The sequence below is a fragment of the Ananas comosus genome, linkage group 14 (assembly GCF_001540865.1).
Source record: "Ananas comosus cultivar F153 linkage group 14, ASM154086v1, whole genome shotgun sequence".
In the NCBI taxonomy this organism is placed as follows: Eukaryota; Viridiplantae; Streptophyta; class Magnoliopsida; order Poales; family Bromeliaceae; genus Ananas; species Ananas comosus.
Window position 1 is genome coordinate 3,010,556 of NC_033634.1, and position 18,377 is coordinate 3,028,932.

At 33.0% G+C, this 18,377-nt stretch overlaps 1 protein-coding gene across 2 annotated transcripts; it reads left to right on the top strand.

Moving 5' to 3' along the window:
- LOC109720513 (glyoxysomal fatty acid beta-oxidation multifunctional protein MFP-a-like) lies at positions 346–8,551 on the top strand. Of its 2 annotated transcripts, none has more exons than XM_020247681.1 (18): positions 346–492; positions 1,853–1,924; positions 2,051–2,107; positions 2,187–2,243; positions 2,327–2,394; positions 2,492–2,573; positions 3,050–3,105; positions 3,188–3,490; positions 3,579–3,665; positions 4,246–4,420; positions 5,087–5,208; positions 5,338–5,501; positions 5,882–6,136; positions 6,652–6,773; positions 6,903–7,024; positions 7,701–7,849; positions 7,949–8,087; positions 8,186–8,509. In XM_020247681.1, exons 1-18 carry the CDS (start codon positions 399–401, stop codon positions 8,219–8,221), a joined length of 2,160 nt encoding a protein of 719 aa, XP_020103270.1. In that variant the 5' UTR covers positions 346–398; the 3' UTR covers positions 8,222–8,509. The 2 variants fall into 2 exon arrangements, with proteins under 2 accessions (XP_020103270.1, XP_020103271.1); XM_020247682.1 differs by lacking the exon at positions 346–492 and adding an exon at positions 627–669 and having other exon boundaries at positions 8,186–8,551.

Below are 18,377 nucleotides of genomic sequence, written 5' to 3' on the forward strand. Positions count from 1 at the left end.
AAAGTTTTAATTTTTAAATCAAATTAATTCTTAAAATTTTAAGTTTAGGAGAGGGGCATGTAGTAGAAGAGTCTGTGAATGTGTGAATGTATCAGTAATATGGATGATGCAGCGTTACTCCCATGCATTTTAACCAATAGTTTTCACTGGGTCTATGATGACATGGTGGACCAGGTCCACCTAGCAAGTTTTGCTCCAGCTCCGTAGGACATCTCTCCCAAAAGGTGGTTACCTGTCGACAAATCATTGGCTAAGAATCGTGTTTGGTGTTTTGCCGAATCCGCAAACGGCTCCGTTCCTTTACCTCTTTCCCTACGCCCTTTTACGCTCACCCAGCGTCCCCCACAAACTCCCCCGGAGAGAGAGAGAGAGAGGAGGGAGAGAGAGAGAGAGGGAGAATGGGGAGGGGCACGACGGAGATGGAGGTGGGAGGGGACGGGGTCGCGGTGATCATCATCAACAACCCTCCCGTGAATGCTCTCTCCGTGGATGGTAGTTTTTTTTTTTTTTTTTTTTTTTTTGTTGTTGTTGTCGTTGTTGTTGTTTTAAGCTTAAGATCTCATCTGGGGTTTTTACATTGTTTGTGAACATTTGAGTTGAGATGCGGATCTGTGGTTCAACGTTATTCGTGGCTGAATCGAATGTTGTCTCGTTGTGATCGAATAAACGGTATTTCCCTCCGGAGTTGTGAAATTGCAGATTCATTCCTCGAAATTTGAAATTAGAGTTTGATTTTTGTTAAGAGTATCATTTTTTTTGAACCTTGAATAATTTTAATGTTTTTTTAAGGCCATAATGTTCCCGAGGGTGAAAAATTAGCGATCAAATCACAGTGGTCAGGATAATTCTGTACAGTTTTGTACTTTCGAGGATCATGTTTGAGAATTAAAACTATTGTAAGTACAAATCAATAATCTGCACATTTTGGTACTTGAACTTTTCATGTGAAGAACCACTCTAATGTAAATTCAAATATAAAAAATAATGGTAAAAACGCACAAAACTCACCTGACTATGGACCATGTTGAATCGACTATCACACCTTCCAAAATTTTGATTGTACTACCAAACCTTTCAATTTGTTTCATTTGAGTCCGTCAACAGCATTTTGATTTAAAACTTTTTGCTAATTTTTTATTTTAATGAATTTATAGTTGCAAAAATTGCATGAATTATACTAACTAAACCTGTAAAGATAAATGACATATTCAAATTTTGAAGTGAGAGTACTGTTTACCGACTCAAATCAAAAAAATTGAAAGGTTGGAAAGTAAAATCAAAATTTAAAAAGGTTGGGTAGTAGACTAAAATTTGTTCATAGTTCATGTAAGTTATGTATATTTTTACGAAAAATAAATCCTCGCTAGGTTTTCGGCTTGTTTTATATTATAAATATAGGCGGGAAGAGTCCTGAAGAGAAGAAAATGAGAGTTAAGGTACTGTTTGATTGGAGCACGCTCGTAAATATATTGCAAGTTATAATACAAATGCAGCATTTGAAACTGCAAATCGAGTCCCAACTGCTGCATCTTGACCTATGTCCAAATTGTAGGGGGAAACAAACAGGATAGGTACTAGCTGCATGCATCTCTAATTACACGACATTTACACAGTGCTTTTACATGTACCTGCACTCGGGCCTGTTGTTGGCATATTGCAGCTCATAATCTTTTGATCCTGCCATGATGATATTATTGGGTGCTTGTAGTTAAGTGATTAAGAATGAAGTTGCATAATAAGAGCATTTGATAGTCGAGTTATTCTTGAGAATTTTGCCATTTCTCTCATTTGATAGCAGATGCTCCGCTCACGAGTATCTAATGTATTTCCATATTTTATCTTTCTTTTCCAGTGTTATTCAGCTTAAAGGAAAATTATGAACAAGCTATCAAAAGAGATGATGTTAAGGCGATTGTGCTCACAGGTAACATGGATAGTATCTCTCGACTTTTTTGATCATATGGTTCTGGCTAAGCGGCATATAATTATGCTTATAACATATAATAGTCGTATGAATGATAAATGATTATAACTTCTTCTAATTGAGCAGGCGCAAAAGGGAGGTTTTCAGGAGGTTTTGATATCAATGCATTTCAAAAGGGAACGAGTAAGAAAACAAAATTGGACTTTCCACTAGTTTTATCATTTACTTGGTTGTAATTATTCTAACTATTGTATGACATTAGGCAAGGAAGTGAAGCCTGGATTCATATCAATTGATTTTCTCACGGACTCCGTAGAAGGTAGCTGCTGTGTTTGATCTATAATCTAATCTTGTAGGAGAAATAAATGATTTTTTATTATATTATATCCTCCATTTTATTAGGTGCTAATAAACCATCGGTGGCGGCTATAGACGGCCTTGCTCTCGGTGGTGGGCTAGAGGTTGCAATGGTATGTTCATATAGCCCACTGATGTACTTCTTTCAGTTTGAGTATGTTTTTGAAGAGTCGAGCTATTTGTATGACATAATCACTTTTTGCTAGTTAGGCATGCCATGGGCGAATTTGTACTTCTACTGCTCAACTTGGCCTGCCTGAACTTCAACTTGGGATTATTCCTGGAATGGGAGGTACTTCCATAGTGCTTCTTTTATGTATCTTGTTACTCGGGGGAGTATTTTTCAAAGCTTAGTATCAAAGTTTGGGGCCGTAGAGAAGCCAGGCCGAGTTAGTTTTGGCCCTGCTTGCTTCTGCTTCTACTGCAGCCACCTCTAGTAGGGCAGTTGATGAAGTCAAGTGCTCCAATTTAGACTTCCTGCTTTTACTGCAGTGAGAATATGTTGGCGGATTTTTATAATTTGCTTCTCCCAACTGGTTACTCGGTACTAAATCAATTTGCCCTATACCTTACAATAAAGCTTAGCAGGTCCTTAACTCGTTCTTACTTACATTCTATGTTAACTCTGAAGCTGCGCCGTCCAGTTTCAATTGAATTTGTTAGAAAAGCACCATGATCAATTTTCTCTTTTATTTTAGTTAGGGCAATATTTGATACTTCATTTTGTTAACAACACTTCTGTGGATTATGCTGTTCTCTTTAATGCAGGAACACAACGGCTTCCTCGTCTTGTTGGCCTGTCCAAATCCCTTGAAATGATGCTGGTAAAATATACAATCTTCTAATAATTATATAAAAAGGAACTTAAGTGACATAATTATCACTTATATCTTCCTATGTTAACAGTTATCGAAGCCTGTGAAAGGAGAGGAAGCTCATTCTTTGGGTCTTGTTGATGCCATAGTTTCTCCTAAGGAATTAGTGAAAGTTGCTCGTTCCTGGGCCTTGGATATTGCTGAGTATAGAAGGCCATGGGTTAGGAGTCTTTACAGAACTGACAAATTAGAGCCCCTTGGGGAGGCTAAGGAAATTCTCAAGTTTGCTCGACTTCAGGCTCAAAAACAATCTACAAATCTCGAACACCCCTTGGTTTGTATTGATTGCATTGAAGAGGGTATAGTCTCAGGACCTCGTGCTGGACTTTGGAAGGTAAATTTGTAAATTCTTAATTTTCTAAACTCTTCTTGTAAAATTTCCTCTTGTACTTCAGTTAATGTGTTGACTCTCCTCTTGATAGGAAGTGGATTCTTCTAAGATGCTTCAATCCTCACAGACAAGTAAAAATTTGGTTCATTTCTTCTTTGCACAACGTGCAACTTCAAAGGTTGGTATTATTAATTTTGCTTCTTTTATATTCATTCAATCATTTGTATCTGAGAAGCGAGAAATGTCATGAAGCTCATCTTCAAGCAGTGCAAACAAAGATTGTCTAGCATTTTTTTCAGATTATATACGGAATCATTTTTTTTGGTGAAGTACCAATCTAAGGAGCAAATGAGCAGAATTTCATTTATTCTTCCTTTGTCTACTTTTCCTTTTCAAAACCAGAGTACCTGAAAGATTCAACATGAATGCTGTTAATATTTGCAGCCTAATTGGATTATCTGGAACAACCTTAAGATCTCTCATTTTGTGGATTATCGCGTTTTTGCTTCAGGCTTCTTGGATCTTTTGCTTTTCATGAGATCGTTGTGATTACTTTTCTTCTTTTTGATGCCCTAATTTTGGTTATTGACTTTGTATATTCGTTATTGCTAGCGATTTTGTGGTGTTCTCTTGAGTCGACGAGATGATTTTTATACTATCTGCTATACAAAAATGTTTTTATATTGATTGACTGTACGAATATTGCTCTAATGACTTTTTTCTTTACTTAGTATTTTAAGTTATTTGATTTGTAACAGGTTTCAGGAGTTACAGACATTGGCTTGGTGCCAAGAAAAGTGAGAAAAGTTGCTATTGTTGGAGGAGGTCTAATGGGATCTGGAATTGCAACTGCACTTATACTGAGCAAATACTCGGTAATCCTAAAAGAAGTAAGTGAGAAGTTCTTACAGGCAGGGATCGGCAGAGTTAGAGGTAATGGTTATTTAGTTTTCCACCTTAAATTTTTGTGTACAGCTCTCGAAAATGCAGTTTCTTAAAAAAAAAAAAAGCCTTATCTTAAGATGGGGAGTTATCCAATTAATTGGGGCAATTTAGTTTTCTGTTAGAAAAATGTTTGTAAACAGGGGCAGCTTGGTAAGCAGGACGATAGATGTATGTAAGACATTAATATATGGACAACATTAATGTATGGACATTCATGGAAAATCAGATTTTGTAGGGATAAATATGTAAATAGAAAATTTTGCTCGAATATATATATGAGTATGGTTACTGTGCTATTAGGAGCACAACAATCCTTGTGCTCCTAAGTTCCTAACCATCTATCAATTTTGATGGATAGTAAAAGTGAGAGAGAGAAGAAAAATTGGGAAGAAATTCAAAGAGAAGAGAAATTGAGATATCTAATTTCTCTCCAATTTATCTTCTCTCTCTCATTCTAACCACCCATCAAAACTGATGGATGGTTAGGAGCTTAGAAGTACAAGGGCTGCTGTACTCCTAATAGCACAGTAGCCCTGCTATATATATATATATATATATATATATATATATATATATATATATATATGCAAATATCTCTTTTTGTATATCCATGGAAGTAACCTTTTGGCTTACATTCCTGCATTACCATTTCAGCCAACTTGCAAAGTCGGATCAAGAAGGGGAAGATGACCGAAGAAAGTTATGAGAAGACCCTTTCATTGCTCACTGGTGTTCTCGACTATGAACAATTTAGAGATGTAGATTTGGTCATTGAGGCAAGTTGAAACTTCATTAATAACTTACGTTCCTGTTCTCCTAACTGCAGTTAGCCAACCTTTTTCTTTTCTTTTTTTTTTTTTTTTCTTTTGCCTCCTGAATGGCATTATATATTTGTTGCGTGGCAGGCGGTCATTGAGAATGTCTCATTGAAGCAGCAAATTTTTGCTGATCTGGAAAGATATTGCCCTCCCGCTTGCATACTTGCTACAAATACTTCAACTATTGACCTAAACTTAGTTGGTGAGAAGACCACATCCCAAGATCGCATTGTTGGTGCACATTTCTTTAGGTAATGCAGAAATTTTGTTTGACTAGAGTTATTTGGTGAAGCACTAACACTTCTTTTGATAAGATCCTTCCTATAGCTTCCCAATGTCGCGAGAATCAAAAGCTTCAAATTGGAGTTTTCTCTTTTTTTTTTTTGGGGCCTAAAAGTACATTAGGCTACATCCCTTCATGGGCATAATGGAATAATTACCCTTTAATACATTTAATTTCATAGATGAGCCTTATATCTGTCAGTGTATCATAAGTGTGTAATACTTCACCATTTATCAGGCAAAACTCTGGCTTCTGCTTATTGACTACAGATCATTTTCTAGAAGCTTGCCTACAGGCACTGTACATTTGCCAATCAAAACTTCAATTGATGCATTCTTGCTTTTGCAGCCCTGCCCACATCATGCCTCTTTTGGAGATAGTTCGGACTCAAAGGACTTCTGCACAAGTTGTTCTGGACTTGTTGGATGTGGCAAAGAAGATCCACAAAACTCCCATCGTTGTGGGGAACTGTACCGGCTTTGCTGTCAATCGGATGTTCTTTCCGTATACACAAGCTGCTTTGTTACTCGTTGATCGTGGCTTAGATGTTTACCAGATTGATCGGGCAATTACTCGATTTGGAATGCCAATGGGGCCATTCAGGTATTGTTTAACTTGAAATGGGTTGAAATTTATGTTTAAAACTATTAAATTTAAAACATGTCTGGTTACAGTGGCAATGAGCGGGATTTGTGATATCCAAAGATGACAAAGATTTTGATTTTGGGCTTTTAAAGTGCACACATGACGTTGATTGGCTACTTTTAGAAAGTATCTGGAGTTTGGATATCATCAATGGAGGTTAAAACTAGGACATTCAAATGAAGGTCAGATCAGTTGATCATGGTCTAAATCATTTAGAATGTTTAGGACCGAATTAAATGTGATTTTGAAGTTCGCTCTTATTTGTTAATTAGACCCAATATGAGAAGGCAAAAGTAATCTCTTTTGGATATAAAATATACTGCAATACTGCAGCCATCGACATGGTGGATTTGGTGTTTGGTGTTGGTCAACTGTTTTACTTTAGAAATAACCAAAGGAAACTCCTTGTTGCCTCTGAAATTGAGTTGTTTCTGTTTTTTTATTTAATGTTATTTTTATGTCTTAATTTTCAGATTGGCTGATCTTGTTGGTTTTGGGGTTGCTGTGGCTACTGCTTTGCAATACCTCCAAAGTTTCCCAGAGAGATGTTACAAGTCAATGCTAATTCCGCTTATGCTTGAGGATAAAAGGATAGGTACTTATCTACAATGCAACTTACTACGATACTATTTTAGCCTCACTATTTGAGATTTGAAGTTTAACTGTGATTGTGAATATATTATCCTAAAGCCCAAAATATCATTAAAGAATTCACTATTTGCAGGCGAGGCTGCTCGTAAGGGCTTCTATCAGTATGATGATAAGCGAAAGGCCAGCCCAGATCCTGAAATTAAGAAGTACGTCGAACAATCAAGGAACATGGCCGGTGGTATCCAAGATCCCAAGGTCTTTTAATTCCTATCCTTATTCTAGAGGCCGATCTCATATATTCATTTTGTGTGCAATTGAAATATGTTTTGATCATATACTGTACATTTAATATATTATGCGCATCGATATATACAGTTTTTCGATAGTATGTTGAAATGAGTGAGTTTGGTTGTTTCGATCTGTCAACTTCTCTTTATGTTTTACCCCTAAGCTTGCTCTCTCTTCTGCTTCTCTCTTCCGTGAAAGGACAAAATATATGTGGCTATCAGTGTCAAAAGCTATTCTAACTCGAGTTCAATTTGTGTGTGTAGGATATACAAGTAGGTTTTTTACGTCTTCCTTTCCTGCTCTTTTGGATGGATGAGTCCATTTTTTGTCATATTTCTGAAAAACAAACATAAATAACCAATTTGTATATTAAGAACAAATGCACTTACGCCCACTTTACAAGTCCATATCATGCATGTACAAAGAACAAACACGAGTAAAAAAACTTGCATGTGTATAGTTAGAACAAGCATTGATTCCTGTCCACCTGCTTAAAAGAAATGTTCATCTTGCAATGGATCACTATATCAAATTCCTGGGTTCAGGATAGTTTCTGACTTGAATTTAGCAAATTTGGTCCGTATTCATTATAATCTATCTTTTCTTGCCTATGGGTGGATTTTTATTTTTGATTCTTTTACAGCTAATGAAGTTAACTGACAAGGACATTGTGGAGATGGTATTTTTCCCTGTTGTTAATGAGGCATGCCGAGTCCTCGATGAGAGAATCGCTCTGAAGGCATCTGACCTCGACATTGCTTCTATAATGGGGATGGGTTTTCCCCATTACAGGTTTCTCTCTCATGTCTTGTATATTTTTCTAAAGGGTACTATCTTGCTTTCATTTTGTTCATTTACCGAAACTGCTATTTTCTTTCCCCTCCAATTTAGGGGTGGCATTATGTTTTGGGCCGATTCACTCGGAGCGAATTATGTAAGCAGTAGACTGGAGGATTGGTCGAAAATGTACGGAGAGTTCTTCAAGCCCTGTGCTTATCTTGTAGAGAGGGCTAACAAAGGCGAATCTCTAGTGAGACATTTTTTTTCTTTTTCTTTTTTTTTTTATTTCCCTTTATTCAGCTTTAATTGTTGTTTGTTATAACCTATTATCATTTGGAATTGATGCAGGGTGCGCAGGTTGATCTGGCGAAATCTCGGTTGTAGGATAAGAAGCATAAAACTCTTATATTTGAAGCTTGATGAACAAAAAATAAGCGATACATGCTGTGGGATCGCAATAAATTCATTTGAGGGAAAAAAAAAAAAAGGGAAAAGATCGTAGACGGTAAAGTGTTTATGAGTGTAATTGCGGAACTAAGGTTCATAAGATATCTTATGTTAAATTTATCATAATATGCGGATTTCCGTCATTAGGCGCGAAGGAACAAAGAAAATATTCATTTGACCTGCCTCTGAGGAAAAGTTAATGAAAAGTTTCAAGTTTCATTTGAGCAGTACCATACTGCAGTGTGAAACTTGTTGTGTGGTTTTTTTGATACAGAATCTTATTAATTATGTTCTGGGCAACTCAAACATCTAATGAGATTCATTCTTTCTGCTTTAAAGGTAGCCTTTCGTAAATGGAAAGGATCGATCAGAGTTTTTGCTGCGGTCGAAAGCTGAATGTTTGGTTTCTTTGAAAATTTTGAAAAAGCGTTATTTCTGAAAAAAAAAAAGATTTTTTTTTTGTGGAAATCATTCATTTTCCATCATTTTTATTTTCCCGGAGAAAAATCAAAAAACAAAAACACTCGCTTTTTATGAAATTTGAAAAAAAAATAAGTTCTCAGAAAAACTATTTTTTGTGGGAAAGGTTTTTCTTGGCTGGAAAATTGGTTTTTAGGATTTTTTTTTTTTGCAGAACCAATGAGATTTTATTTTCACCGTCTAAATTTCTGGTTATTCTGATTTTGAGTACATGATTTTTTTATGATGAAAGGGAAATTTTGTACCTTGGAATAATCCACCTAAATTCTGTCCCTTTTAAAAATTTTAATTTTTTTGTTGAACCAGTCCTCACACTAAAATAGGGCTTTTTTTTGGCATTTGGTCCCCTCAAGAAAATTATTTGTATAAATAATTTTATCAAATATATAATTATAATTTTGATCTTATTCCTACCACGCAGACGCCATATAAGCACCACGCAAGTAAGGTTGGAGGTGCTGGAATAAATTAAACACAGTACTCTATTCACCGTGTCTACACACAGTGAGTGATTCACCGTATTTATTATTTTACAACGTGTATTGCGAAAAATCTATAGATATTGAACACGAAAAAATATAAGTATTGAACACGATGAATGATTTACCGTGTTCAACTAATATCCCTTCCTAGCCGGCGTGGAGCATAAGTAGTGTCTGCATAGCGGAGACGGGTTCGAAATTATATTACAAATTTGATAAAATTATTTGTGTAAAAAATAAAAAAAGGCCAAATGTAAAGAAAAAAACTCCTAAAATACGATGGAAGAAGAAGAAGAAGAAGAAGAAGAAGAAGAAGAATAACAAAAGGAATCACAACGTGTCTCTTTGGTGTGGTTTTGGGCGTGTTAAATTATTTATGACGAGTGAGACCCACAACAGTGATGCCTCAAAATGTCCTCTCCGCTCTTTTGCTTTTCATACAACTATTAATTAATTAATTAATAATATGATGCTGCATGTCGTGGGTGATTTTTCTTTTTTCTTTTTCTTTTTTTTTCTTTTTTTACCATCAACACGTGCGTATGTCCCTCGCGAACTCACACAAAATATCTCCAACAACTGTGGAAAAAGTCATGTCACTCCAATTAAAAGATGATGCTCATTAGAATCCAAATACATGGATTGCGCTTGTCACATCTGCGTCAGAGGAGTTCGATCTCTCTGCTTGAGCCTGACCTGATTCGAGTCCAGATCGAAAAATCTAGAGGCATCATCATTTCAAGATCTGCGGCAAAAATCTCCACCAATCTTAGATCGACAGAGACATACACAACATGATCCTAGCTTGAATAGATTGGTCCTGTCACATGCGAGTCAGGAATTCCGATCTGGTTCTTCAGCATAACATGATTCGAGTCTATCTCGACCGTTCTTCAAGATCTTGCCCAATCTTAGATTGGCTGAAGCATGATCAGTTTGTTGACTCAAAAAAGATTAAAATAAAAAAAACAAAATTTAACATTCAGTTTCACATGAATATTTATGCACACCTAGAAATTTAGTTTTCTCCAAGTGATCATACCAAGGACTTTTTGTATAACAAGTATAATTATTGGTTTATGGCTTAGTTTGGTATTGAAGTTTATTTAACGCTATTAGATAAAATAAAGTTGAGAAAAAAATATATAAGGATATGCTTCTTCATTCTTCGGTGGGACCACAAAAAATATATCGTAACCGACTCATCGCAATATGCGGAACGTAATATTACGTATGGAAACAAATATAATATTTTTTTCAACGTACTTTCTCATCATATGTAATGTAACCTTTCTGCAATTCCAAACGAAACCTATATCTTATTTACTATTATTGGTTGACACACTGTGAAAAGAGAGTTAAAGCGTGTTTGAAAATAAAATAAAAAATTCCACCTAATTTCCACAGAAATTAGTAAGCTGTTTACAGCTAAGAAATGTCATAATCATGCTCCTTCACCAACCAAAAAAAATATATAAAAAAAAAAATCGAGTCCCACAAATAGTCTCTCTAATAATTCATCGTGCACACGCGTTTTGTGTTTGTGTACTTTTATAAACCTCCAAACTACATGAAAAAAAAAAATTTCTTTTCTATTAGTGTACGTTTGTTTCAAAATTTATAATGTTTAAAAAATTATATTTATGCTATTTGAGTTGGAAGCTTATAAAAAATTTGTATATTTTTTTAATTAATGGACCTCTAATAATTTTTATTAAACATGAAAAATAAGAATATAATAGTTTAAGATCTATAATCATTCTAGTATTTCACCTACACATCTTACAACTACACAATTAAAATTGAATAAAAATAATTTGAATATTTTAATAAAATATATAAAATATTGTTAAAATATTACAAATCGTGAATTAAATAGGCCATAGCAGTCAAATTTTATTGTGCCAAGTGAGATGATAAAGAGTCTAATTTTACAACACAATTTTATATTAAAAAAATACTTTTTAAAAATAATTTTTTGGGTACTGTACCATACAGTGTTAAAATTTTTAATTGAACGCTATTATATATTTTTTATATAAAATTAATTGTGACCAAGAAGACTCTCACCAAATACATGTGTTGATTTGAGTTATATTTGCCAACCGTGTGAATTAAAAATTTGCTTAAATTAACAACTCCATTAACTATTCACAAATAGAAGAATTAGAAGAATTAGTACTCATAGAATCACTATTAGATTTAATATATTTTTTAATTTATTTAACCAAAATTAGTTGAAGCATCATTGAATCCTATCAAAATTGAGAGGGTTAATTGTTACGAATCTAATGAATCTATTTACTAGTGTCAAAATCAGTTACATAAGTTGCATGTAGATTGATATACGTTATTTTTTTTAAAAAAAAAAATCTATCTGAAAATATAAAGTAATTAAATTTTAAACTTAAAATTTTAGATATCAATCATCAAATTCTTAACTAACTGTGTTAGATACAGTCATTGATGCTGCTTCTCTTTTTTTTCTTTTTTTTGAGAGTCAGTTGATGTACATTTTATGATACACACATTTTAAGATGCTTTATAGGTTTTTTTCATTTAATATGTTAACAATATATATAGATTCTTTATGTAGAGGATCCAAACCATTTTCCCACTATTACACATGTTAGAAAGTCAATTGAAAAGTAAAGAAAAAAAATAGTGTGACCATGTGAAAAACATTAAACCTTGCTCAAATTGTAACTTTGCTTTTCCTAATTATCTGAGTCAAGTAGAAAATATTTATTTATGTGTGGTTTTATGTTCAATTTCGCGCCCGATAAAAGTTTTACTTTGTCTTGGTGTGTTAAAATCGATGAGTGATGGAACTACACTAATCGCTTGTATATCTTATTCTTCTTATTTAGGATAAATTTTATGGTCCTCAAACGATTTGGGTGGCATTTTATTCTTCAAATTTTAATTTATTATAAATTTTTTCTCAAAGTTTTAAAATTATTATAATTAAATCCTACAATTTAATTTAGTTGGTTAAAAATTAGTGCCTTTTGTTGATGTAAAAAAAAAAAAAAAATTCTAAATTATTGTCTCATTACCATTAGCAATCATAATAACACTACTACGTGACCCCTATACTAGCAATATATTAATATTTAATCAACAAAATTTGATTATAATATTTGATTGCAATAATTCTGAAGTTCAACCGAAAAATAACAATAAATAGGTAATAATAGTGGTATATCTCAAAATGAGACTTGTATATTAATTACGTCCTTTTCATTCAAGAGCCATCATTTTCTACTTATCAAATTATTTATTTTAACACAAATTCATTTGAATTTTCATGAACTCCTGAATTGCCGAGTATAAGATGTACGCCTCTATAAGGAGCGTACAAGTAGCATTTATTTTTATTTATTTCTCATGGAAATTATATTTTCTTAATTTTTGTCATATCATGAACATACCCAAGTCACTTCATTAGTGTCCTATTGGAAAAAAAATCATCAATTACGTCCAATTTATTTGGTCCTTGGCTTGCATCAAGGTTACTATAGTAAATACCAAAATCTTTTAAATTAATTTTAATGATAGAAAAATAACTTCTTCAAAAGTAAGGGATTGAGGTGCTAATGTATGTTTTGCTCCACTTATGTGAAAACAAATTTTTTTTTTTTTTTGACTTACACCAAAAGTTAAGTTCGCACTCTCCATATATGCCAAAAAACGGCCCCTTAATGCATTTACTCCGAATATCAGAGAATGTTTAGCTTTATTTTTGCGTTCAATTTTAACAGAAAAATTTACTATCAGAGCAAAATGGTTTAAATCACAACTAAGCATATTGTATCTGCTCTACCAATAATAAAAATTACTTTGAATATGTCAAATCATATTTTAGCAAAAATAGTAATTTTAATATAGTATTTGGTAGATAAAAATGTCTGAAACTTCTACTTTAGTCGAAAACTAAAACAAAATTTTAAGTCTCAAACATGCACGTTATATTTAATTTAGTACTTTTAATTTACCTGGATAAAAAGATTGTTAGCTATGTAGTAATATAACAATAAAAAGTTAAATTTTGGTCTCTATGTTAAATTTTTCACCAATTCTTTCTTTTTTTTTCTCACAGGAAAATGCCTGTATGCTCACTCATTAAATAATTTTCCTTGAAAAAAAAATTCTTACTAAAATAATTCAATTAAAATTCTATTAAAACTAACACAATTTTAGAATGTGATATATGATCTGTTAAAACTCATCGCGCTCAAAAATTTCAAACTGTAAGTTAATTTGGATCTTTAGCATAAAAAAGTATCCTCTTAACTTTTTATTTTCATTTCTCATAGCACTATTCACACTTATGAATTCCTAAACTATATTCATGAAATAGTCAAGAAAAAAAAATAAAATTGCATTTGGTTTATGGTATTTCTATTCTCATGAATGATTTAAATTACATTTGGTTAATTTTATGAAATATTACCGTTTAAACATTTTTATATTTAACACTTCCCCTCACATCTGGCTAGCTTAAGCTTTTAAAGTACAACGGTTGTTTCACATGGTATCAGAGCAGGAGGTCTTGAGTTCGAGTCACGCCAGGCTCCTAGCATATTAATTTCCTCCCATTTAATTCAAGCTCACGTCATGGACCGATTAAAAAGTCTCGAGGCTAGACGTGAGGAGAAGTGTTAAATATAAAAATGTTTAAACACCGTTTTCTAACAGCTTAACCTTTTAGAGTACAACGGTTGTTTCATATGCTTTTAGAGAACGGTGTTTAAACATTTTTATATTTAACAATTAGAAGATAATAGAAAGAAGAAGCAGGTCAATTTGATATAAAATATGATTTAATAAAATTATTTATTATAAAATTAATTTAGTAAAAAAATATATTTTAATATTTAATAGGAAATGATTTATTATAAAAGTAATTTATTTTTTTTCAAATTCTACTTCAACTAAAATTGAATAAAAACAATTTATTAGCATATTTAAGTATAATTTATTATAATNAATTTGATATAAAATATGATTTAATAAAAGTAATTTATTATTAAAATAATCTAGTAGAAATAATTTATTATAATATTTAATGAAAATAATTTATTATAAAAATATGATTTAGAAAAAAAAATAATTTATTATAAAAGTAATTTATTTTTTTTCAAATTCTACTTCAACTAAAATTGAATAAAAACAATTTATTAGCATATTTAAGTATAATTTATTATAATATTTAAGCATAAATAATATATATTAATATTGTACAATTAATAATTTTATAATAAAAATAATTTATTATAACATATAACTTATCCTATCTGCATAATTTACTCTAATTCAATTTATAATATTAATAAAATTTGAAATTAAACCTTTAATTTGAAATAGCACTATATATTCTACCAAAATGGTGGAATAACTTATCCAAGCTATTCCAAAATAATTGAAAGTAGCTTAGATTCGACCAGAATATTTTATTCTGATAAAAAAAAAAGTATTTTGGCAGAATAACAAAGATAACTTTTGGTATCCCCACTTTATTCACGTACTAAAGGGGACCTTGTAGTTAGCTCTCATCTAATTTAACTTCTAACTAATGAATGCACTAGTATAGGAAACTTACGCGATATGGCAGATATAATCATATTTGATTAAATTTAATAATATAAAAAATATTTTAAAATTTTTAGAATCGAATTATAATTCAATGAAAAACAATGAAAGATAAAAAGCACCATAGGAGAAAAAAAATTGTTACATAAAAATCGGACCCCTTTGTATCCTTATTTTAGGCATTTTCTACTAATACCGACGATTTCGTGAAGTACCACAGTGCCTTCAACCCCTTTTCAGCAAGCCCATACCTTAGCCGATACTTCTTGTCCTCGAGGCTATTAGAGGAGAGGGATACACACTTCTTTGCATAACTATGCATTACAAAGTTAAGTTGTCGAGATCGAGGGAGGAGGGTTGGGGGCTAGGGTTAAAGTTCGACTCACTCGACATTGACGGCGAGGGCGAGGGCAACGTGCCTACGGGGCTTGAGGTTGGAGCTGACGTAATAGGCGAGGTCATTGTCGAGAACGCCGTATGTCATGCCCACGGGCTCCTCGGGCAACGCCTCTTACAAAATAAAAAACTAATGAGGCGGGAAATCAAAGCAGCAACGTTACAAGAAAAAAATTAATGAGGCGGAAAGCTGAAGAGGCATACATTAGAGAGAAGAAATTAATGAGACGAAAGTCGAAGAGGCAGAGATTACAGGAAAAAAATTAATGAGACGGAAAACCGAAAAGGCAGACGTTACGAGGAAGACGAGCGGTCGGAATGATTGGAGAGTAGAATTTTGAGAAGAAATTATGGTACCGCCACGTGACAAACATTTATGAGAAATAATGTATAAATAAAAAATAATTTATTCGGATTTGAGTTCGGATAATAATTTGAGTATCCATACCTATTAACATCTCTACTCCCTAAAAGAGAAAAAAATGAATATAAATACGAAACATGGTGAATGATTCACCGTATTTGAAAACGGTGAATGATTCTCTGTATTCAACTTGCCAAACAATCTCTTAGCCCGCCCACGTGGCGCTGGCAAGAGTATGGTCATTTTTATAATTATAAATTTATGAGGGCTAGTTTTAAAATAAAATATTTTCAGGGAGCCATTTGCGAAAAAAAACCAGTGGAAGCTCAAAAATCCTTTTTGAAGGATTTTTTTTTTCTTTATTAGTCTTATAATAAATTATTCATTTTATATAGTGTTCCTGTAATGATGGTGTAGAGTAGAGAAGTATATATAGAGAGCGTGTGTCTCTCAGGGGCGCGGAAGTATATATGGAGCGGACTTTTCGTGGAAATAACCTTATAAAGATTTATATTTAGAAACATAATTTTCTAAAATTATCTTTGACAGTCTATTTTTTTTTTTTTGCTGACTAGACGTTAGGATGAAATTTTTTTTTAAAGATGGTAAATTATTCATCGCCTTTAAAAAAACACCATCTTCTTATTTTTTATAAAAGCGATGAATTATCCGCCGTTTTTTTCTTATCTTAACAACATAAAAAAATTTAAAAACTAATTTTTTAAGAAAACAGCAAGCGATTCACCGCCTTAGTAGGATATATATAAAGTTTAACTATAAATGATAATTTCGTAAACTTTTTACAACCAAGATATAATTCTTGTTGGGCATCTCCAACCAACTTGTAAAATTTATTAGGATACACCTCATGTAACATATTAATCATATATCATCATATGGACCTAGATCGATGTCATTTTTAGGTTCCTGAGATGAAATGTTTGGTATAGATTCCCTATATAAAAACCAATGTTTGTAACCTTTAATGTTTGGTTCATGATTGGAATAGAAATAGAAAATGAAATTGGATTGCTTTGAAATAGAAAATAGAAGGCTAAATTACAGAAAACTCCCTTGTAATAACCCACTTTTTCACTTTTCTTCCCTGACATTTAAAAACCTACACTTTGCACCCCTGTAAAATAAAAAATGTGCACTTCACCCCCTACCTTTAGGGTTCCATCAGGGTTCCGTTAAAAAATATATTTTTATGCCGAAAATACCCCTCTGCCATCTCCCTGTTGCTTCGACTCCCTCCGGCTCGTCACCTCGCCGCCGCCTCGCCATCTCGCCGCCTCGCCGTCCTCCACTGCCTCGCCGTCACCCACATCCCCTTCGCTATCCTCCGTCGCCTCGCCTTCGCCTTCTTTGCCCTTCTCCTACTGTCGCCCACCTCGGTTTTCTCCTACTGTCGCCGAAATTGAGGGCGGCGAGGGTGCAGGAGGAGAAGAGGAGCAGGCGGAGAAGGAAATGGAGAGAAATCGCGGCCGATTGGGGTGGGAATCGCGGCCGAACGAAGGGGCAGCTAAGGAAGATGGGAAGAAGACGACAATGGCGAGGGGCAAAATGGTCATTTTACACACCGTAACCCCTCTGTGAACATTTTTCATTTTACAGGGGGGCAAAGTGTAAGTTTTTAAATGTCAGGGGGGGAAAGTGATAAAGCGGGTTATTACAGGGGGGTTTTCTGTAATCTGTAATTTAGCCAAAATAGAATGATAAATCATCCAAAAATATTTTGTTCATTATTGGAATGGAAATCGGAATGAAATTTTAAAATTTTTGAAAGAGGGTTTTGATTAACAGAGAGGAAAGTGATGAAGGGAGAGGAGATAGGTGTTGATGAAAAAGGATTTTGAATAGTTTACTTTAGAATGAGCCAAACCGGAATTCAAAGCCAGATTGAATTATAAATGAATTTGGCCATTCCCATTCTGGAGTGGAATAAGAATCAGAATCCGATTCCTATAAAACAAACGGCAACTTTCGGAATCAATGAATTCCATATCGATTCCATAGTATAAAATAGGTGAACCAAACATGTCCTTAATGAAACCACTTTCTAAAAGATGATCTTTTACTATATTCAGATTCTTTCAATAATTATTGCAACATTTTTTACAAGGACAAAGAACCCGACCACTTTGAGCTGCTTTACTAAATGCGAAATTAATAAAATTATCAACTCCTTCACGATACTCTCGATAGTGCCCCTGTGTTAATTGAATAAAAAAATAAGCCAAAAAATTGATCTAAACTTATGGACATTATTGCTCTACAGGGCATGATTTATTAATACCTTGATAGTGTAGACTTCCGCGCGGTGGATAGAAATTTAAATATAAAATATGTATAAAAAAATTTATCATTACTAATCCAAAAATAAATAAAAAAAAAGAGAAGATGAGAAGAGATTCTTATGTACTGAAAAAATTAATATTAATATGTTAACTAATAAAGAATGACAAATTTATAAATTTCAAGAATTCGGGGAGCTAAGTAAAATAATTAAAATTTTAGAGAGACATACAAATAATTATTTCTAAATTAATTTTTTATAAATATTTTTAAAAGTTATGATAGTTTTCTGCTTAAATTATCCTTGTAAAGTATAAAAAGTATATAATTAAAATTTTGATTCTCAAAAACTTGTCCAAAGTTAGTATTTTTTATTTAATAAATTTTATTTATATAACTTAAAAATTTATATGGAAGAAAATTACAAATGAAGACAGTTATAAAATAAAGGGGGCCTTCTCAACCTTCTTTTTTGCGG

Excerpts from the sequence above, each read along its gene's own strand:
- LOC109720513 (XM_020247681.1), top strand. The coding sequence starts at position 399 with ATGGGGAGGGGCACGACGGAGATGGAGGTGGGAGGGGACGGGGTCGCG. Across the intron at positions 2,108-2,186 it reads TGCATTTCAAAAGGGAACGA|GCAAGGAAGTGAAGCCTGGA; the intron begins GTAAGAAAACAA and ends GTATGACATTAG. Across the intron at positions 4,421-5,086 it reads AGGGATCGGCAGAGTTAGAG|CCAACTTGCAAAGTCGGATC; the intron begins GTAATGGTTATT and ends TTACCATTTCAG.